The sequence below is a fragment of the Podarcis melisellensis genome (genome assembly GCF_964234715.1).
Source record: "Podarcis melisellensis genome assembly, chromosome: 8".
NCBI classification, from domain to species: Eukaryota; Metazoa; Chordata; class Lepidosauria; order Squamata; family Lacertidae; genus Podarcis; species Podarcis melisellensis.
The window spans coordinates 90246922-90269355 of record NC_138540.1 but is presented as its reverse complement, the minus strand read 5'-3'; the positions used below and the strand labels follow the sequence as shown (position 1 = coordinate 90269355).

Sequence of the window (22434 nt, the reverse complement as noted above, 5' to 3'; positions counted from 1 at the left end):
GCTTTCCCTGTGAATATTCTTCCTCCAGTTCTGCCTTTTCAAACCATGATCAGGCTCCTCTGAACTGCCCAGGTCTTCTTCAATGTAGGCTTCAGAGTGATTTAGGATGTAGAAGTAGCTTTTCCTAAGTTCCTTGTTATTGTTCTTGCTTCTTTGTGTTTTTGATTGACCAAAGATAGATTGACATTGGAGATGACACAGATTCCATGATTAGGCCAGACAGAATCCATCCCAGAAAAGAGCCAGATCTTTTGAATTGCAGACAGTAAACTATGTAGGAAGACTTCACATCTAACTCCCTATAGTTCTTCCTGGGTCACAAGCAGTATTTAGCATTGCTCCATAATTTGCGGCTCTAATCCATTTCCCTCTCAGTTGCAGGTGGTGATGAATTGGAAATGAAGAACAAGGGAGACCACAACAAAATCCACACAGTGAAGGAACCATATCCATATTCAGAGTGTGGACAGAGCTGCAGTCAGAGCTCCCGTTCCACTTCCCATCAAATAAATCCTATCAGGAAGAAACCCTATCAGTGCTTGGAGTGTGGAAAGAGCTTCCTTCACAGCTTCAGTCTCACTGTCCATCAAAGAATTCATACAGGGGAGAAACCTTATCAGTGCTTGGAATGTGGAAAGAGCTTCAGTCGAAAGGACAGTTTCACTTCCCATCAAAGAATTCATACAGGGGAGAAACCTTATCAGTGCTTGGAATGTGGAAAGAGCTTCATTCAAAAAGGCCAGTTCATGGCCCATCAAAGAATTCATACGGGAGAGAAACCTTATCAGTGCTTGGAATGTGGAAAGAGCTTCATTCACAGACGCAAGCTTACTGTCCATCAAATAATTCACACAGGGCAGAAACCCCACCAGTGTTTGGAATGTGGAAAGAGCTTCATAGACAAAGGCCAGCTCACTGTCCATCAAAGAATTCATACAGGGGAGAAGCCATATCAGTGCTTGGAATGTGGAAAGAGCTTCATTCACAGAAGCCACCTCACTGACCATGAAAAAATTCATACAGGGGAGAAAAAATATAAGTGCTTGGAATGTGGAAAGAGCTTCATTCAAAGAGGCCAGCTCATGGCCCATCAAACAATTCATACAGGAGAGAAACCCTATCAGTGCCAAGAGTGTGGGAGGAGCTTCAGAAAAAAGGACAGTTTCACTTCCCATCAGAGAATTCATACAGGGGAGAAACCCTATCAGTGCTTGGAATGTGGTAAGAGATTCATTCACAAACGCCAGCTCACTGTCCATGAGAGAATTCATACTGGGAAGAAACCCTATCAGTGTTCAGAATGTGGAAAGAGCTTCATTCACAAATGCCAGCTCACTGTCCATCAAAGAATTCATACAGGAGAGAAACCATATCAGTGCTTGGAATGTGGAAAGAGCTTCAGTGACAACCACCAGCTTACTGTCCATCAGAGAATTCACACAGGAGAGAAACCATATCGGTGCTTGGAATGTGGAAATAGCTTTATTGTCAGAAGCCAACTTACTGTCCATCAAATAATTCATTCCGGGGAGAAACCTTATCAGTGCTTGGAATGTGGAAAGAGCTTTATTCACAGACGCCAGCTCACAGTCCATCAAAGAATTCATACAGGAGAGAAGCCATATCAGTGCTTAGAATGTGGAAAGAGCTTCAATCAGACTGCGTCTCTCACTTCCCATCGAAGAATTCATTCAGGAGAAAAGCCCTATCAGTGTGTGGAATGTGGGAAGAGCTTCAGTCAGAGCAGCCATCTCACTTCCCACCAAAGAATTCATACAGGGGACAAGCCCTATCAGTGTGTGGAATGTGGAAGGAGCTTCAGTCAGAGCAGCCATCTCTCTTCCCATCAAAGAATTCACAAAAGTGAGAGACCATTTCAGTGCCAAGTGTGTGGAAAGACTTTCAGTCACAGGGCCCGTCTTGCTTCCCATCAAAGAACTCATGGTGGGAGTGAACTACAATAGTGGCTGTGTACAGATTTAATTTTTGGAGATTGCAGCTGGGTTCTTTGCCACATCTGGTGCCCCTAGTAATTCCTACCACGTACCCTTGAAAGTCCTTGGCCAAGGTGTTGAATTCCTTCTTCATGTCATGCCTGGGGAGAGGGATAAGAGAGATTGGGTGACATTTACTGTCCATGCTGAGCTTTCCTTGGAAGGAGTTGGTGTAAAATTTGAGATAGTTGATTGAATTAGATATTAATGATTTTGATTTTGTTTGAAGTGTCCTAGTTAATTGCATTTAACATTTTAGATAGAATGTATTAGGCTTGATTTGTATGCCTGCATTTTGTAACCCTCATTCCACCCTCCTGAACTATGTAAAGCTGTGATGTGTTTGTTCCCTACAGCTTGCAGCCTTTTCTGACCCCAGAAGGGCAGGTGATGTTTTGGGAAAGAGAGAAAGAGAGAAGCGTTGAGCTAGCATTTCCTTAGCCTGGTTGCCTAGGAACGTTGTTGAAGTGAGACATATGAGACCCAAATACAATAGAAATAGAAATACTTTATTGTCACTTGTACAACTTATATACAGTGAGATTACACAAGCGCACACACCCCACTCTGCTCTCTTAGTCTTAATTCCCCTCCTTTACTGATGCACACCCACCGAACCCGAAAGTCAGTTGCCCTGTTTTTATCTTTTCATTCAGCAGCCTAACAGCCTAACAAATGGCCTGGGAACTGTGGGAGTCGATATTCGCATTAAGCCACATGTCCCATGATCTGAGACCTTTCTTGATGCAAGTGGAAGAGTGTTGTGGCATTTTATGGGTCTTTGTGTGCTGTTTATATTAGCTTTCTTCTAATATGCCTCCTGGCGGCCTTTTCGAACTAGAAGCTCTGCTGAACAACTGGTTAGTAAGGCTGTCCTATTGCAATAGTTTGAATAAACTGGGTCCCAACAGAATTCCTCTCATTCCCTTGGTCCCGTGTTTATATTTGTGTTCCCTCACCTGGGAAGCAAACTGATGGTGTAGAAGCAAATTCTTACCACACAAGCTTTATTTATTATTTCTATAGCTATTAAATTACTAGATCACCGTTGATCTGAGGATGCCAGGGTGGTTCACATCATGTGTAGAGAGGCTCACAGTGCTTCCTCTTCCAGCGCCTCCAAGCTGCAAATTGGTGGGGCTCCTTTTTTCCTGCTCATCTCCCTCTGCGCTGCTTTTACTCTGCTAGACTGCGTACTCACAAGAGAGCAGCTGGGAGTCCCAGAACACCAGGACCCCTTCCCCGGAGGAGGCCGTGGGGCCTGCAAGAGTGTTCCATTATGTTCCCCCACCTGCCCCCCACAGGCAAGCTGGATACTTTTGTATCAGATATATATATGAAACCCGTTCCATTGCTAGGGGGTAGGGGGGGGATCCACTGCTCAGGCCCCTGGGGATGAGGGGTTGAAATAAAGGAGGAGAAGGACCGCCCGGAGGACGGCCTTGCATAGACACTCCTGGCCCCTTGCAGGACAAGAAAGCAGCCTTGTTGTGGTGGGGGGGGGACCTCAGGCGACCCCTCTGGGCCTTTCACCCCGCAAGCTGTTGGTAGAGCCGGGGACTAAGAGGCCATCCAAACACCCCAAATCCCATTCACCCACACAAGATGATGAGCCTGAGTGGCCCCCACCCATAGAAACCCCCCTCCCCCTTCTACAGCGAAGAGGCTTGTGAACCCTTCAATGGAGTCCCGAAACCCCTCCGTGAAACATCAGGAAGAACCATCGCTGACCAACGGGCATCGTCCAAAGGTGACAGGCAGCCAATCCGAAGTCAGGAAGCAGCAGCCCCGTGTCTGGAGCGCGCGATCCGCCAGGAGAGCTCGGCTCTTTTGCGCGACGCCTTGAGCGCAAGAAACCGAGAGCAGAAAGAGGGAAGAAGCGCGCTCCAAAATGTAGCAGCAGCGGATACAATGTTTGCTCTGCAGATTCAAGGCAGAAACAGGAATCCAGGGCTCCCCTCCCTCCCTCCCTCCCTCCAGCAGAAGGTCCTTTGCCCTTAGGGGGAATCCAGCTTCGTCCCAGGAGGCAGCCCACACCCCAGGCAGAAATCCGGATCCTTCCAGGGGAGAAGCGCAGGACGGCGTCGCGACAGGGAGGAGGTGGGAATCCCGTTCTTGCTCTTTGGGGAAGCAGCTCCTTCCAAGGCGGGGGGAGCTGGAATGACTGGCGGGGGGGGGGAGCTGGGATGACTCCTCTTTTGTGACGAGTTCGTGACGCTTTGGTGATGGTGGGAGGGATGCAAATACGACCCCCCTGGGGGCTGCGATGCCCGGGGCTCCTGCTTCGCAGAGGGAGGGGTAGGCGCCCGGCTGACCCAGGGTTCAAAGGAGCTGGGCTGGGTTCCGAGAGAGGACTGGGAATAAAGGGGGCCAGGTCCCCCAGAGCCCAAGACCCTTCCTCCCCATCCCTTCCTGCAAGGGGGGGGGCTCCGCAAGTGCTGCCTCGGGGGCGCCTTCGGGGTCTCCCGCCCCCTTGGGATTCATTTCGGTCTCCGCAAATGAGGCGCCTCGACGCCTCTGCAAAGTACGAGGCTCCTCCCGGGCTCCTGAATGGAGAGGAGGTGCGTTTGATGTGCTCCGCCTTGCAAGGGTTAAAAGGAACTGAGCTGCATTCCTAGAGAGGACAGGAAATAAGGGGGGAGGACGAGGTCCTCCCGAGGAAATGCCCTCCCGCCCGCCCCCCCCCTTTCCTCTCTTCCAGGGGGAGGCTTTCGTCTCCTCTGCCGGAGCTGCGTCGGTGGCACCTTTGGCATCTTGTAAGTCTCCCCTCTCTTCCCCATAGGGCGCAGGGGGGAGAAGGGGGCAAGTCCCAGGGCGGCCAGGGAGGGGGCGGGGGGGAGATTAAATGCTTCTTCTTGGGCGATCCCTGGCAGCCGAGTATGATGGTCTTCCACGAACACGACCTTAACCGGGAGTCCGTAAGTGACTGTGGAGGCCAATTCGGGATCCCCACGTCCTTCCACAGTGGCGACATTGGTTTCCGGACGGGAGCTGGTGTGGATTTGCCAAGCGCGCCTTCCTCTTCGCACATTTCCCCCTGCGTCCTGAGTTCGAGCCTTTGGTCGAGGCTGTTCTCCAACTGGGGCGCTCGCAGGCCAGTGTTTCCCGGTTGTCGGTGTTTATACTACTTCTTAAAGATTTGCCTAGAGACGATCTTTAAACCTCTTTTGATCACCAGCTTTATGCTTTCCATTTCAAAGTTCGGAATAAAAGGTAAAGGGACCCCTGACCATTAGGGTTTTCTCCTGTGTGTGTTTCTTGTGGCTGATTAGCTGCTCTCCCTGTGCAAAGGTCAGAGGGGGCAGGGTTTCTGTTGAGGCAGGTGATCAGCTGTGGGAGGAGCTTATCAGAGTTTGCAGGGCAGCGGCGCAGTTTGATCCATCTTTTAGATTTAGGGGAGCTAGTCTCAAACGTTTGTTGGGGGAGACCTAGGTTTTTGGGGGGGAGTTATTTGTCCTGTCTTCACGCTTTTTATGATGGAGGACTGCTGTAGCCACCCCCAACGACACGTTCTCAAGATGGAGGGTGAGGGAACAGCTGCAGTCGCCTGCGGTTCCTGCGCAATGTTTGCCATCTTGCCAAAGGTTGCAGGCAGCTTTACCTGCAGAAATTGCATGTTGATTGCCCTCTTAGAAGACAAAGTCCAGCAACTGGAGGAACGTGTAGCTACGCTCCAAAGAATTAGAGAGCTGGAGCTCTTCTTGGAAGCAACAGAGAACACCATTTCCACCAAGGAGGAGACAAGGGACTCCCCCGAGAAGGAGGCTAGTTCACCAACACAGGAGCCAGATATATGGAGAAACGTGACTCAAAGAAGTAGGAGGCCCAGGGTTCGTTCTGATTGTTTAGAAATACACAATCGCTTTGAGGTCCTCTCCCCTAGTATGGAAGACGAAGAGCAGACTCCATTTGAGGATCTCTCCCTCATTACAGTCACTCAGGTATATGAAGACGAGCAGCAAAGTCAGTCCCCAGGGAATGTGCAGGCGACCTTGGAATGGACAGCTCACGGAAGAACCCCGACCAGACCTAAGAGGAGGCGTGTAGTGGTGATAGGGGATTCACTACTGAGGGGAACAGAAGCAGTGATCTGTGGGCCTGACAAGATGTCTTGGGAAGTGTGCTGTCTCCCCGGGGCTAAGATCCAAGATGTAACTGAACGACTGCAAGGAATCATAAAACCCACTGACAAATACCCCTTCCTCTTGGTTCATGTGGGAACCAATGACACTGCAAGCAATAGCCTCCAGAAGATCAAAAGAGACTACGAGGCTCTGGGCAGGAAATTGAAGCAATTAAATGCACAAATTGTCATCTCATCTGTCCTCCCAGTTGAACAACGTGGCCCAGGAAGAGAGGGGGAAATAGTGGAAGTGAACAGCTGGCTTCGCAAATGGTGTAAACAGGAACGGTTTGGATTCTTAGATCACGGACAGCAGTTTCTTGAAGATGGACTTCTGGCAAGCGATGGGCTGCACCTCACAACGGTTGGGAGGAATGTTTTTGCCAAAAAACTCAGAAACCTCATCAGGAGGGCTTTAAACTGACTAATGTGGGAGAGGGAGACAGTGCTCCTGAAGGTAGGAGTCTATCAATTGATGAAGATGATCATCCGAATGTCATAGACCAAATGGAGCAAACAGCACGCAGACCTAGTGGTGGGAGGAAAAAATCCTTAAATAAGAGACACAGGGGAATGATTAATGGACTTCAATGTCTGTACACTAATGCGCAAAGCATGGGAAATAAACAAGATGAGCTTGAGCTCTTGGTACAGCAAACTAAATATGACAGAATAGGCATCACTGAAACCTGGTGGGATAAGTCCCACGATAGGAATGTAATAATGGAGGGATACAATCTATTTCAGAGAAACAGACCAGACAAGAAAGGAGGAGGAGTGGCGTTATATGTCAGGGATGTGTATACCTGTGAAGAGATCCAAGATTTAGAACCTCAAAGCCAAAGTGAGAGCATTTGTGTCAAAATTAAGGGAGAGAAGAATAACAGGGACCTCATTGTGGGAGTTTACTATAGATCCCCAAGCCAAACGGAGGACATAGATGATGCCTTCCTGGAACAGATGGCCAAGCATGCAAAAGGAAGGGAGATAGTAGTAATGCGGGACTTCAATTACTCGGATATTTGTTGGATGTCAAACTCAGCCAAGAGCATAAGGTCAAACAGATTCCTCACTGGCCTTGCAGACAACTTCATTGTCCAGAAAGTGGAAGAAGCAACAAGAGGAACAGCCATTTTAGATCTGGTCCTAACCAATGTTGATGACCTGGTTAGTGGGGTAGAAGTGGAAGGATCATTAGGCGCGAGTGATCATGCTCTTCTGAAGTTCACTATACAGCGGAAAGGAGCAGCCAAGCATACTAGGACTCAATTTCTTGACTTTAAGAAAGCCGACTTCATAAAACTTAGGGAAGTGCTGGGTGAGATCCCATGGACAGTAATACTAAAAGGAAAGGGAGTTCATGATGGCTGGGAGTTTGTTAAGAGGGAGATAGTAAAAGCACAACTTCAGGCAATACCAATGAGACGGAAACATGGAAGGTGCCTAAAGAAGCCAGGGTGGCTATCTAAAGAACTTTTAACTGAGTTAAGATTAAAAAAGGATGCGTACAAAAAATGGAAAAGGGGGGAAACCACCAAAGAGGAATTCAAACAAATAGCCAGCACGTGTAGACACAAAGTCAGAAAAGCTAAAGCACAGAATGAACTCAGGCTTGCTAGAGCGGTTAAAAGCAACAAAAAAGGCTTTTATGGGTATGTTCGTAGCAAAAGGAAGAACAAAGAAACAGTGGGGTCACTCAGGAGAAGATGGTGAAATGCAAACAGGGGACACAGAAAGGGCTGAACTCCTCAATGCCTTCTTTGCCTCAGTCTTCTCCGATAAAGAAAACAATGCCCGACCTGAAGAATTTGGAGCAAATGATTCAGCAGAGGAAACACAGCCCAGAATAACTAAGGAGATAGTACAAGAATACTTGGCTAGTTTAGATGTATTCAAGTCTCCAGGGCCAGATGAACTGCATCCAAGAGTATTAAAAGAACTGGCAGATGTGATCTCAGAACCACTGGCAGTCATCTTTGAGAATTCCTGGAGAACAGGCGAAGTCCCGGCAGACTGGAGGAGGGCAAATGTTGTCCCTATTTTCAAAAAGGGGAAAAGAGAGGACCCCAATAATTACCGCCCAGTCAGTCTGACATCAATACCAGGGAAGATTCTGGAGCAGATCATTAAGCAAACAGTCTGTGAGCACCTAGAAAGGAATACCGTGATCACCAATAGTCAGCATGGATTTCTGAAAAATAAGTCATGTCAGAAGAACCTGATCTTGTTTTTTGACAGAATCACAAGCCTGGTAGATGAAGGGAACGCAGTGGATGTAGCCTACCTTGATTTCAGCAAGGCATTTGACAAGGTGCCCCATGATATTCTTGTAAAGAAGCTGGTAAAATGCGGTCTTGACTATGCTACCACTCAGTGGATTTGTAACTGGCTGACTGACCGAACCCAAAGGGTGCTCATCAATGGTTCCTCTTCATCCTGGAGAAGAGTGACTAGTGGGGTGCCACAGGGTTCTGTCTTGGGCCCGGTCTTATTCAACATCTTTATCAACGACTTGGATGATGGACTCAAGGGCATCCTGATCAAATTTGCAGATGACACCAAACTGGGAGGGGTGGCTAACACCCCAGAGGACAGGATCACACTTCAAAATGACCTTGACAGATTAGAGAACTGGGCCAAAACAAACAAGATGAATTTTAACAGGGAGAAATGTAAAGTATTGCACTTGGGCAAAAAAAATGAGAGGCACAAATACAAGATGGGTGACACCTGGCTTGAGAGCAGTACATGTGAAAAGGATCTAGGAGTTTTGGTTGACCACAAACTTGACATGAGCCAACAGTGTGACGCGGAAGCTAAAAAAGCCAATGCAATTCTGGGCTGCATCAATAGGAGTATAGCATCTAGATCAAGGGAAGTAGTAGTGCCACTGTATTCTGCTCTGGTCAGACCTCACCTGGAGTACTGTGTCCAGTTCTGGGCACCACAGTTCAAGAAGGACACTGACAAACTGGAACGTGTCCAGAGGAGGGCAACCAAAATGGTCAAAGGCCTGGAAATGATGCCTTATGAGGAACGGCTAAGGGAGCTGGGCATGTTTAGCCTGGAGAATAGGAGGTTAAGGGGTGATAGGATAGCCATGTTCAAATATATAAAAGGATTTCACATAGAGGAGGGGAAAAGGTTGTTTTCTGCTGCTCCAGAGAAGCGAACACGGAGCAATGGATCCAAACTACAAGAAAGAAGATTCCACCTAAACATTAGGAAGAACTTCCTGACAGTAAGAGCTGTTCGAGAGTGGAATTTGCTGCCAAGGAGTGTGGTGGAGTCTCCTTCTTTGGAGGTCTTTAAGCAGAGGCTTCACAGCCATATGTCAGGAGTGCTCTGATGGTGTTTCCTGCTTGGCAGGGGGTTGGACTCGATGGCCCTTGTGGTCTCTTCCAACTTTATGATTCAATGAACTTATCTTCATCAAATTGCCTCTGTAAGGCTGGGGCTCTCTCCCTCTCCACTTGTATTACTTTAGGTTCAACAACAACAACTTTATCCCTCGCCTTTTCCACAATTTGCCATGTCAAAGTAGATTCCTGTATCGATTCCTGAATAGTTTCTGTATAGATGTTCACTTTTTGTCCCAAATTAGTCACTTTTTGTCCCCAGTTATCAATTTTGATAGTCATCACATCGGTCTTCTTATGGAGCTGTTCCAATGAATCACTTATCTTGCATAATGCAACCACTAAGGCTTCTTCTGTCGACATTCTTACCGATCCAAGGTCAATCCCTGGTTTTCACAGTTTTTTATCTTGCAGCTGGAGATTCCCCCACCTCAACTCTTGTAACAGTTTCAAAGGCTCCCTCTAGAGGGAAACAATTTCTATTTGTATCAATCCTTTTAACCACGGTTCGAGCGATAAAATTAGTTTCAATTTTCAGTTACTTCAGTTACAAAATATGCATCCATAAAATGCGCAGGAAAAGGTACCCATTAAAACAGGACATCAATTAAGAGGCAGAAGCCAACAAAGTGTAACTGTTAACCTTTATTTGGTCTATGAGGACAACCTTTTTCTTTCAGGGTCCAGTGTGCTTTGAAGATGTAGATGTCCATTTCACAGACGAGGAGTGGGCGTTGCTGGATCCTGACCAGAGAGCTCTCCATAAGGAAGTCAGGGAGGAGAATCGTTGGATCGTGGCCTCTCTGGGTAAGGCTCCCTATTGGATCATCCTATCTGTTTTGTAATTCAAGACATCTCTCTATGTGACGAACCTCTGATTTTTCGATGGGGCTCAGCAGCAGCACCTGCAGCACCTGGGATGCGAACACTCCCACAGCAAACCTTGGGTGGAAGACTGTTGACTGCTTTCCCTGTGAATATTCTTCCTCCGGTCCTGCCTTTTCAAAGCATGAAACCCAGCCAGGTGGTTCGCATATAAATTATAAAATTATCATTATCATCATCTTGCCTACCCATCTCCATGATGGCCCCCTTTTGCTCTTGAAGGGCTGGCCTGTCTGCAGCCCCCACAGCCTTCCATCAGGGCCCCTTCACGGGGGCAGAAGCAGAGGAAGGGCCTCAGGAAAGCAGCCATGGCTCTGGCCAGATGCACAGGAGGAGGAGGAGGGCTGACTGCTCTCCTTCCCACTCAGGCTCTATCCATCAGCAGCCCCTCATCCCCTCATAGGGGCAGGGTCACCAGAGGTGCAAGGTGCTGAGCAGGGGGGAAATTGCTCAGATGAAGTTACTCCAGGGCAGATAAAACCCCCCCATCCATATTTTTTTCAGGCTGCTCTAAACTGCCCAGGCCTTCTTAAATGTATCTTCAAAGTGATTCAGGAAGTTGAAGTGGCTTCTGTCAGATGTTTTGTTTCTGTTCTTCTTCTTTCTGTCCTTGGCTGACTAAAGAGACGAGTGACATTGGAGATGGCACAGATCCCATGATTGGGCCAAACAAAATCCGTCCCAGAAAATAAGCAGGCTTTTTGAATCTCAGGCAGTGAACCCTGGAGGAAGACCTCACATCTAACTTCCTTCAGTTCTTTCCCTGTCACAAGCATTAATTAGCACTGCTCCCTAATTTGGGACCATCGGCTGTGGCGAGGACTGCAGGGCCTGCTCCCTTCCAAGGCCTTTTCCAACTGGCCTGGGGGACGGGGGCCAGGCCCGCACATTCTCAGCTACAAAAGGACTCCTGCTGCAGTGCCTAGAGGGTGGAAGAAATTCTTGGGGGTGGGTGGTGTAATGGGATAAGGGGTTGCTTGTGCGTAAGCGCTGAAACGCTCCCAGTTTTGTAGTTAGTTTTAAACTCTCCCTAACCGGACAGCCATAAGTGCATGGCTGCCTTAATCAGTGGCAGAATCCGTCAGTGGGCGTTTCCTGAACTTCTTCCAACATAAAAGTTCTTTGACAGAAAGTCTCCTCCTTGATTCCCTGCGCGACAGCTTTCTGCGCAGAGTGGGCGTTCCAAGGGGAGGTCCTGAGCTCTCACCACTGGTCTCGCTTGAAGCCTCACCTCCGACGCTGTCTCCTCCTCCCCTCCTTCTTCAGCGGAAGCTCTCCCTCTCCCCCTGCTGGTTCCCTCCTCAGCATCCGAGGGTCTCCCAGCATCCGAGGGTCTCTCCACCACCCTGAGCTCCGATGGCAGTTCCCTGACAGGTGGGGTTCTTCTGCTATTGCTTCCCTGTTCCAAGTGTCTAATCTTATGTGTTTTAAAATGTCCTTAAGCAGTCAGTGGCCTGTTAATTTTCCTCTCCCCCCCCCTTTTTCTCTGTTGGCGGTGGGATGGATAACAACAACAACAATTTATTATTTATACCCCGCCCATCTGGCTGGGTTTCCCCAGCTGCTCTGGGCAGCTTCCAACAAAATTTGAAAATACAGTAGTCCATCAAACATTAAAAGCTTCCCTAAACAAGGCTGCCTTCAGATGTCTTCTAAAAGGATATCTGGTTGGGGATTCATTTAGGTATAACGTTTTGTTTTGTTTTATTGGTTGTTGTATAGTTTGTGTTTTGTTTTTAAGGGGCAGGATCAGGGCTGCCTGGGAGTGGGCCCCAGCCAACAGAATGGCTGGGGCAAGTTCCACGGGGAGGGGGGGATGCACTGGGACATCCAATCTCAGTGATCATGGGCAGGAGGAGGAGTTACGCTAAGACCAGAACATGTCATTACCCAGGAGGCAGGCTTAGTTATTGTTTGAAGACTATCTCTGCCTCCAGGTCTGGTCTTGACTGGATGGATTCTGGAATCAACAAGGGAAACCCACATGACCTGAAGGTGCTGCTGTGCAATGCCAGGTCAATGATTCATAAGACCACTGCCATCCATGACCTGATTGTGAATGGAGGATTTGACCTGGCATGTGTAACAGAGACTTGGTTGGATGAAGCAGATGGGCCTGTCCTTGCCGCTGCTTGTCCACCAGGTTTCTCTTACGCACAGCAACCCAGGTCATGTGGGCTGGGAGGGGGGGTTGCAGTGATTTTTAGGAAGTCATTAGTTTGCACCAGGCGTCCTACTGGGAAGACCCAGTTCTCTGAGTGCATGTTCTGGAAGTTGGGCAATAGGGGCAGTACAGGATTTCTTTTGGTGTACCGACCTCCCCGCTGCACCAAGGATTCCCTGCCCGAGCTGCTTCAGGTTGTGGTGGATTTTCTCCTGGTGACACCTAGCTTGGTTGTCCTGGGGGATTTTAACATCCACGCTGACACAACCTTACAAGGGGCTGCTTGGGACTTCGTGGAAAGCATGGCCTCCATGGGGTTGTCCATGAATGAGTTTGGTTCAACCCATAGCCACGGACATGCCTTAGACCTGGTGTTCACCTCTAGTGACATGGGTGATCTGACACTAGCTAAAAGTGGAACAACTGAAGTGCCGTGGTCAGATCACTTCCTGGTGCAACTGGACATCTCTGTGACCATTCACCTGTGCAGGGAGATGGGACCGATTCAGATGGTCCCCCCCCCCCGCCACTTAATGGATCCAAACGGTTTCCAGAGAGTGGTAGGGGATGCTTCATCCCATGTTGATGGCCTTTCAGCTGATTCCCTGGTGGCACGCTGGAATGCGGAGTTAACCAGGGCTATTGACTGTCTGGCTCCGAAGCGCCCTCTCCGATTGCATGGAGCCCGTACAGCCCCGTGGTTTTCCACGGATCTGAGGGTGAGGAAATTATATTTGAGACGGCTAGAGCGCCGGTGGTAGAAAATTCATTCTGAATTGGACCGGACACGGGTTAGAGCTCAATGTCAAGCCTATCAAGTGGTGATAGTTATGGCGAGGAAGAATTTATTCACCGCCTCTATTGCATCTGCAGAAAATAGCAGCAGGTGGTTTGCAATTTAACAGAACCACCTTTAGCATCGGGACCTTGTAAAGACCCCAAGATCTCCTGGAATGGTTTTGCAAAGTTTTTTGCAGATAAAGTTGCTCAGATTCGGAAGGAGGTAGACACCATTGTGGGAGCCGGGCTCGGGCGGGAGAGTGCTAGAGTCCTGTCTAGTCAGATTGCATGGGATCAATTCCAATCGGTTACCTCCGAGGATGTGGACAGGCTGCTTGGACTAGTGAAACCAACCACCTGTCTCCTTGATCCTTGCCCATCCTGGCTAATAAAAGCAAGCCGGGAAGGGCTGGGCAATGGGCTCTGCGGGGTGGTGAATGCTTCTTTCTGTGAGGGAGCCTTCCCAGACCCACTGAAAGAGGCGATCATTAAACCGATTCTTAAAAAAAAATCTTTAAAGGTAAAGGGACCCATGACCATTAGGTCCAGTTGTGGCCGACTCTGGGGTTGCGGCTCTCATCTTTGAAGGTGACCCAGAAACTGCAATTAATCCAGAATGCGGCAGCCAGACTGGTGACTGGGGGCGGCCGCCGAGACCACATAACACTAGTCCTGAAAAGCCTACATTGGCTCCCAGTACGTTTCCGAGCACAACTCAAAGTGCTTGTGCTGACCTTGAAAGCCCTAAATGACCTCGGCCCAGTATACCTGAAGGAGCGTCTCCACCCCCATCGTTCTGCCCAGATACTGAAATCCAGTGCCAAGGGTCTGCTGGTGGTTCCTTCACTGTGATACGCCCACCCTGTGGAATGCCCTCCCATCAAATGTCAAGGAGATAAACAACTATGTGACATTTAGAAGACATCTGAAGGCAGCCCTGTTTAGGGAAGTTTTCTAATGTCTGAAATTTTAATGTGTTTTTAAATCTTTGTTGGAAGCTGCCCAGAGTGGCTGGGGTACAAATAAATGATTATTATTATTATTATTATTATTATTATTATTATTATTATTCCTGAGGCTCTAATCTGTTTGCCACGTAGTTGCAGGTGGTGATGAATTGGAGATGAAGAACGAGGGAGACCACAACGAAATCCACACAGTGGAGGAGCCATATCAGGATTCAGACTGTGGCGAGGGCTTCAGCCAGAGCTCCCATTCCACTTCCCATCAAATAAATCTCCTTGAGAAGAAACCCCATCTGTGCTTGGAATGTGGAAAGAGCTTCAGACACCGAGGCCAGCTTACTGTTCATCAACTTATTCATACAGGGGAGAAACCCTATCAGTGCTTGGAGTGTGGAAAGAGCTTCCGTCAAAGCTACTCTCTCACATCCCATCGTAGAATTCATACTGGGGAGAAACCCTATCAGTGCTTGGAGTGTGGAAAGAGCTTCAATCAGAGTTCCTATCTCACTTCCCATCAAAGGATTCACACAGGACAGAAACCCTATCAGTGCGTGGAATGTGGAAAGAGCTTCAGTCAGAGTTCCTATCTCACTTCCCATCAAAGGATTCACACAGGAGAGAAACCCTATCAGTGCTTGGAGTGTGGAAAGAGCTTCAGTCACAGCCACCAACTAAGAGTCCATCAAAATATTCATACAGGGGAGAAGCCATATCAGTGCTTGGAATGTGATAAGTCATTCTCTCAGAGCTCCCAGCTCAGGACTCATCAAAGAATTCATACAGGGGAGAAACCCTATCAGTGCTTGGAATGTGGAAAGAGCTTCCGTCAGAGATACAAGGTCACTGTCCATCAGAGAATTCATACAAGGGAAAAACCTTATCAGTGCCAAGATTGTGGGCAGAGCTTCAGAAAAAAGGACAGATTAACTACCCACCAAAGAATTCATACAGGGGAGAAACCCTACCAGTGCCAAGAGTGTGGAAAGAGCTTCAGAACAAAGGAGAGTTTCACTGTCCATCAGAGAAGTCATACAGGGGAGAAACCTTATCAGTGCTGGGAGTGTGGAAAGAGCTTCAGTCAAAAGAACAGTTTAACTTCCCACCAAAGAATTCATACAGGGGAGAAACCTTATCAGTGCTGGGAGTGTGGAAAGAGCTTCATTCTAAAAGGCCAACTTATGTCCCATCAGAGAATTCATACTGGGGAGAAACCCTATCAGTGCCAAGAATGTGACAAGAGCTTCAGTCGAAGAGGGTGTTTCACTTCCCATCAAAGAATTCATACAGGGGACAAACCCTATAAATGTTTGGAATGTGGAAAGAGATTCACCCAGAGCACCAGTCTCACAACGCATCAAAGAATTCATATAGGGGAAAAACAATTTCAGTGCTTGGAATGTGGAAAGAGATTTGTTCTCAGAAGTCAGCTTACTGACCATCAGAGAATTCATACAGGGGAGAAACCCTATAAATGTTTGGAATGTGGAAAGAGCTTCAATCAGAGGTCCAAGCTCACTTCCCACCAAAGAATTCATACAGGGGAGAAACCCTATCAGTGCTTGGAATGTGGAAAGGGCTTCAATGAGAAGTCCAAGCTCACTTCCCACCAAAGAATTCATACAGGGGAGAAACCTTATCATTGCTTGGAATGTGGAAAGAGCTTCATTCACAGACGCCAGTTCATGGCACATCAAAGAATTCATACGGGAGAGAAACCTTATCAGTGCTTGGAATGTGGAAAGAGCTTCATTCACAGACACCAGCTTACTGTCCATCAAATAATTCACACAGGGCAGAAACCCCATCAGTGCTTGGAATGTGGAAAGAGCTTCATAGACAAAGGCCAGCTCACTGTCCATCAAAGAATTCATACAGGGGAGAAACCATATCAGTGCTTGGAATGTGGAAAGAGCTTCAATAGGAGCAGCAGTCTCACTTCCCATCAAAGAATTCATACAGGAGAGAAACCCTATCAGTGCTTGGAATGTGGAAAGAGATTCAATAGGAGCAGCAGTCTCACAACCCATCACAGAATTCATACAGGGGAGAAACCCTATAAATGTTTGGAATGTGGAAGCAGCTTCAATACGAGCAGCAAACTCACTTCCCATCAAAGAATTCATACAAGGGAGTAACCTTATCAGTGCTTTTAGTGTGAAAAGAGCTTTACTCAAAAATGCCATCTTAGGGCCCATCAAAGAGTTAATCCATGAGAAAAACCCTATCAGTTACAAGAGTGTGGAAAGAGCTTCAGAAAAATGGATAGTGTCATGTCCCATCAGAGAATTCATACCGGGGAGAAACCCTCACAGTGGCAAGCATGTGGAAAGAGCTTCAGCCACAGGGCCCGTCTTGTTTGCCATCAAAGAACTCACAGTGGGGGCAAACTACAGTAGTGGCTGTATAGAGATTTAATTGGAGGAGACTTTAGTTCATATGAGAGGGACGCGAGTGGCGCTGTGGGTAAAACCTCAGTGTCTAGGGCTTGCCGATCGCATGGTTGGCGGTTCAAATCCCCGTGGCGGGGTGAGCTCCTGTCTTTCGGTCCCACCTCCTGCCCACCTAGCAGTTCGAAAGCACTCTTAAGTGCTGGATCAAGGCGGGTCGGGGCTGCTGATTCTTCTGGACCTGTCAGCAGCCTTCGACATGGTCGATCATGAACTCCTGGACCACCGCCTTGCCGACGTGGGAATCCAGGGCACAGTCCTTCAATTGCTGCGCTCGTTTCTCTCTGGTCGGGGACAGAGGGTGGCACTTGGGGGGGAATTGTCATCGCGCCACTCCTTGGTGTGTGGAGTGCCTCAGGGTGCGATTCTCTCCCCGATGCTTTTTAACATCTTTATGCGCCCCCTCGCCCAGCTTGTCTGGAGTTTTGGGCTGGGTTGCCATCAGTATGCCGATGACACCCAACTCTATCTGTTGATGGACGGCCATCCTGACTCGGCCCCAGATACACTGACCAGATGTCTGGAAGCTGTGGCTGGATGGTTACGTGGGAGCCGGTTGAAGTTAAATCCTTCTAAGACAGAGGTCCTCTGGCTGGGACGGAGCGATATGGCACTGAGGGGGCAACTCCCATCTCTTGCGGGGGTGCAATTAGTGCCAACATCGTCCGTTAAGAGTTTGGGTGTAATCTTCGATAACTCCCTCTCTATGGAGGCGCAGATTACAGCTATAACAAAGGCGGCATTTTTCCATCTCCGCCAAGCTAAGCAGTTGGCTCCTTATCTCTCTCGCCCTGACCTAGCCACTGTGATCCACGCGATGGTCACCTCCAGACTGGATTATTGTAACTCGCTCTACGTGGGGCTGCCCTTGAGACTGACCCAGAAACTCCAGCGGGTGCAGAATGCCGCGGCGAGACTCCTTACGGGGTCTTCGCTGCGAGATCATATCCATCCGGTATTATACCAGCTGCACTGGCTCCCGGTGGAGTACAGGATCAGGTTTAAGGTGCTGGTTCTCACCTTTAAAGCCCTATACGGCCTAGGACCCTCGTACCTACGGGACCGCCTCTCCTGGTATGTCCCACAGAGAAATTTACGGTCTGCAAATAAAAACATCCTAAGGATCCCAGGCCACAGAGAGGTTAGGCTGGCCTCAACCAGAGCCAGGGCCTTCTCGGCCGCGGCTCCAATCTGGTGGAACGCTCTGCCACAAGAGACTAGGGCCCTGTGGGACCTGACATCTTTCCGCAGGGCCTGCAAGACAGAGCTGTTCCACCAGGCCTTCGGTCAGGGCGCAGCCTGACCCCCCTCCTCTGGCAATCGGCAATCTACACAGAATTTGCTTGATGGTTGCCATTAATTTGATTTTAATTTGATTTACTTAATTTTTATAATGAATGTTTTTAGAATGTCGGATTATTTTGATTGTTAGCCGCCCTGAGCCCAGCTCCGGCTGGGGAGGGCGGGATATAAATAAAATTTATTATTATTATTATTATTATAAGTAGATAAATAGGTATCACTTTCTAGTGGAAAGGTGTGCTGCGCTGGTGCCAGCTCGCCAGAGCAGTTTCATCACGCTGGCCACGTGACCCGGAAGTGTCTCCAGACAGCGCTGGCCCCCGGCCTCTTAAGTGAGATGGGCACACAACCCCAGAGTCAGACACGACTGGCCTGTACGGGCAGGGGTACCTTTATCTTTTACCTTAGTTCATATGAGGTAATGATTGCAGCTGGGTTCTTTGCCATATCTGGTGCCCCATAGTAATTCCTACCACGTACCCAGAGCTGTGACTTCTTCATGTCATGCCTGGGGAGAGGGATAAGAGGGATTGGGTGACACTGATGAGTTTGCTGTCCATGCTGAACTTTCCTAGGAAGGACTTGGTGTAAAAATTGTGAAAGTTGATTGAATATTAGATATTATAGATTTTGATTTTGGTCAAAGTGTCCTAGTATTAATCACATCCAGCCTTTTAGATAGGATGCGTTAGGCTTGATTTTTGTATGCCTGCATTTTGTAACCCTCATTCCACCCTCCTGTAAAGTTGTCGTGTGTAAGTTTCCTACCGCTTCCATCCTTATCAGACCCTAGAAGGGCAGATGATGTTTTGGGGGAGAGATCTGTGTTGAGCTAGCATCCATGTGAGAACTCACAGCTCTCCTCAAAGGTCTTTGACATGTCTTGGGAAAAGAGAACTAAGATAGGGACTAGAACATCAACAGCCCCACCGTGGGTCTGGTTGCCAAGGGAATGGTGCAAAATATGAGACCCAAATGACCTGGGCACTCTGGGACACCCCAAGGTAATTTCAGAGGAGTCGATATCCACATTGAGCCACACATCCCATGACCTGTGACCTTTCTTGATTCAAGTGGATGAGCGTCGTGGCATTTTATGAGTCTTTGTGTGCTGTGTATATAAGCTTTCTTCTAATATGCCTCCTGGCAGCCTTTTCAAACCAGCCTTTCTGCTGAACAACTGGATAGCAAGGCTGTCCTATTGCAATAGTTTGAATAAACTGGGTCCCTGCAGGACTCTGAATCTGCTCTCCTTCTCTTGGTTCCGTGTTTTTATTTCAGATGTTCCCTTACATGTGTAACAAACTGCTGGCGTAGAAGCAAATTCTTACCACACAAGCAGGTAACGTACTTTATTATTTCTATAGCTGTTAAATTTGTGCAGTGCCCTTGATCTGAGGATGCCAGGGTGGTTCACATCATGAGCAGAGAGGTTCACAGAGCTTCCTCTTCCAGTGCTTCCAAGCTGCAAATTGGTGGGGCTCCTTCTTTTCTCCTGCTCTGGAGGGTGGGATCCGACCCAGCGGGTTAAAAAATAACAGGAATGGAGATTCCTATTAAACTTCAGAAAGAATTATCTTGCAGTAAGAACATATTTGTAAGCACAATACACACATTCTGTTAGCATTTCCCTCCTCCCGTTGCAAGGACCATCTGATTCTTGTTTCCTTTCTGTTCTGTGAGGAAGGAATCCAGTCTGTGTGAATTCCGTCTCTGGTGCTATTGCACTTTTTCTTTCTGCTCTTTCTTTCTGCGACGAGACAGGATGTATGTATGAGAGCTGCTCCTCTCATACGTGTTCCGTTCTTTAATCTGTAATTGGTAGAAATAAAGTCGGTGTGGCCAGATACCTCCTCTCCTCCGTCTGCGCTGCTTTTACTCTGCTAGACTGCGTACTCACAAGAGAGCAGCTGGGAGTCCCAGAACACCAGGACCCCTTCCCCGGAGCAGGCCGTGGGGCCTGCAAGAGTGTTCCATTATGTTCCCCCACCTGCCCCCCACAGGCAAGCTGGATCCTTTTGTATCATATATCTATCTATCTGAAACCCGTTCCATTGCTAGGGGATAGGGGGTGGGATCCCCTGCTCAGGCCCCTGGGGTTGAGGGGTTGAAATAAAGGAGGAGAAGGACCACCCGGAGGACGGCCTTGCAGAGACACTCCTGGCCCCTTGCAGGACAACAAAGCAGCCTTGTGGGGGGGGGGACCTCAGGCGACTCCTCCGGGCCTTTCACCCCTCGAGCTGTTGGTAGAGCCGGGGACTAAGAGGCCATCCAAACACCCCAAATCCCATTCACCCACACAAGATGATGAGCCCGAGTGGCCCCCACCCATAGAAACCCCCCTCCCCCTTCTACAGCGAAGAGGCTTGTGAACCCTTCAATGGAGTCCCGAAACCCCTCCGTGAAACATCAGGAAGAACCATCGCTGACCAACGGGCATCGTCCAAAGGTGACAGGCAGCCAATCCGAAGTCAGGAAGCAGCAGCCCCGTGTCTGGAGCGCGCGATCCGCCAGGAGAGCTCGGCTCTTTTGCGCGACGCCTTCAGCGCAAGAAACCGAGAGCAGAAAGAGGGAAGAAGCGCGCTCCAAAATGTAGCAGCAGCGGATACAATGTTTGCTCTGCAGATTCAAGGCAGAAACAGGAATCCAGGGCTCCCCTCCCTCCCTCCCTCCCTCCAGCAGAAGGTCCTTTGCCCTTAGGGGGAATCCAGCTTCGTCCCAGGAGGCAGCCCACACCCCAGGCAGAAATCCGGATCCTTCCAGGGGAGAAGCGCAGGACGGCGTCGCGACAGGGAGGAGGTGGGAATCCCGTTCTTGCTCTTTGGGGAAGCAGCTCCTTCCAAGGCGGGGGGAGCTGGAATGACTGGCGGGGGGGGGAGCTGGGATGACTCCTCTTTTGTGACGAGTTCGTGACGCTTTGGTGATGGTAGGAGGGATGCAAATACGACCCCCCTGGGGGCTGCGATGCCCGGGGCTCCTGCTTCGCAGAGGGAGGGGTAGGCGCCCGGCTGACCCAGGGTTCAAAGGAGCTGGGCTGGGTTCCGAGAGAGGACTGGGAATAAAGGGGGCCAGGTCCCCCAGAGCCCAAGACCCTTCCTCCCCATCCCTTCCTGCAAGGGGGGGGGGCTCCGCAAGTGCTGCCTCGGGGGCGCCTTCGGGGTCTCCCGCCCCCTTGGGATTCATTTCGGTCTCCGCAAATGAGGCGCCTCGACGCCTCTGCAAAGTACGAGGCTCCTCCCGGGCTCCTGAATGGAGAGGAGGTGCGTTTGATGTGCTCCGCCTTGCAAGGGTTAAAAGGAACTGAGCTGCATTCCTAGAGAGGACAGGAAATAAGGGGGGAGGACGAGGTCCTCCCGAGGAAATCCCCTCCCGCCCCCCCCCCCTTTCCTCTCTTCCAGGGGGAGGCTTTCGTCTCCTCTGCCGGAGCTGCGTCGGTGGCACCTTTGGCATCTTGTAAGTCTCCCCTCTCTTCCCCATAGGGCGCAGGGGGGAGAAGGGGGCAAGTCCCAGGGCGGCCAGGGAGGGGGCGGGGGGGAGATTAAATGCTTCTTCTTGGGCGATCCCTGGCAGCCGAGTATGATGGTCTTCCACGAACACGACCTTAACCGGGAGTCCGTAAGTGACTGTGGAGGCCAATTCTGAATCCACACGTCCTTCCACAGTGGCGACATTGGTTTCCGGACGGGAGCTGGTGTGGATTTGCCAAGCGCGCCTTCTTCTTAGCACACTTCTCCCTTCCGTCCTGAGTTTGAGTGTCTTCAAAGCCCATGACAACTTTGGTAAAGACTGTTCTCCAACTGGAGCACTCGCAGGCCAGTGTTTCCCGGTTGTCGGTGTTTATACTACTTTTTAAAGATTTGCCTAGAGACGATCTTTAAACCTCTTTTGACCACCAGCATTACGCTTTCCATTTTTCTGTTCGGAATAGAGTAGTTGCTTTGGAAGACGATCGTCAGGCATCCGCACAACTTGACCAGTCCAATGAAGTTGATGTTGAAGAATCATTGCTTCAGCACTGGTGATCTTTGCTTCTTCTAGTACACTGGCATTAGTTCTCCTGTCTTCCTAAGCGATGTGTAAAATATTTTGGAGACACCGTTGATGGAATCTTTCAAGGAGTTGGTGGTGGCGTTTATAAGTGGTTCATGTTTCACAAGCATACAGTAAGGTTGGTAGTGCAATAGCTTTGTAAACAAGCATTTTGGCTTCCCTGCGAATGTCCCGGTCCTCAAACACTCTGCACTTCTGCTGCAACTGGACAGTGCCAGTCCTGGATGTGTTGCATTTGTGACCATTATGCTCGTTTGCCTTGGCTAGCAGTAAAGCTCTGCTGGATGAAATATATAATTGCCTCTGATCTATTTTTTGGGAATCCTGCAATGTGTTTGAGTTTTTACTCTGCTAACTATATGTGA

The 22434-nt window shown here is 49.1% G+C and overlaps 1 protein-coding gene and 1 long non-coding RNA gene across 4 annotated transcripts; one reads left to right on the top strand and one right to left on the bottom strand.

The window, feature by feature from the left end:
* Positions 1–2053: 2053 nt before the first annotated feature.
* Positions 2054–21152, bottom strand: LOC309376240. 3 transcript variants are annotated; one of them, XR_014171094.1, is made up of 4 exons: positions 20756–21152; positions 19371–19831; positions 18528–18590; positions 2054–2095 (listed from the first exon to the last, which is right to left on the bottom strand). It is a non-coding gene; the product is annotated as an uncharacterized lncRNA (long non-coding RNA). The 3 variants fall into 3 exon arrangements; XR_014171095.1 differs by lacking the exon at positions 2054–2095 and having other exon boundaries at positions 18518–18590; positions 19351–19831; positions 20756–21150; XR_014171096.1 differs by lacking the exon at positions 2054–2095 and having other exon boundaries at positions 18518–18590; positions 20756–20915.
* LOC309375987 (uncharacterized protein) lies at positions 4685–16851 on the top strand. Its single transcript, XM_081922097.1, has 3 exons — positions 4685–4750; positions 10157–10283; positions 14406–16851. Exon 3 carries the CDS (start codon positions 14429–14431, stop codon positions 16403–16405), a length of 1977 nt encoding a protein of 658 aa, XP_081778223.1. The 5' UTR covers positions 4685–4750; positions 10157–10283; positions 14406–14428; the 3' UTR covers positions 16406–16851.
* Positions 21153–22434: the final 1282 nt, after the last annotated feature.

Coding starts and splice junctions, on each gene's coding strand:
- LOC309375987 (XM_081922097.1), top strand. CDS start 14,429: ATGAAGAACGAGGGAGACCACAACGAAATCCACACAGTGGAGGAGCCA.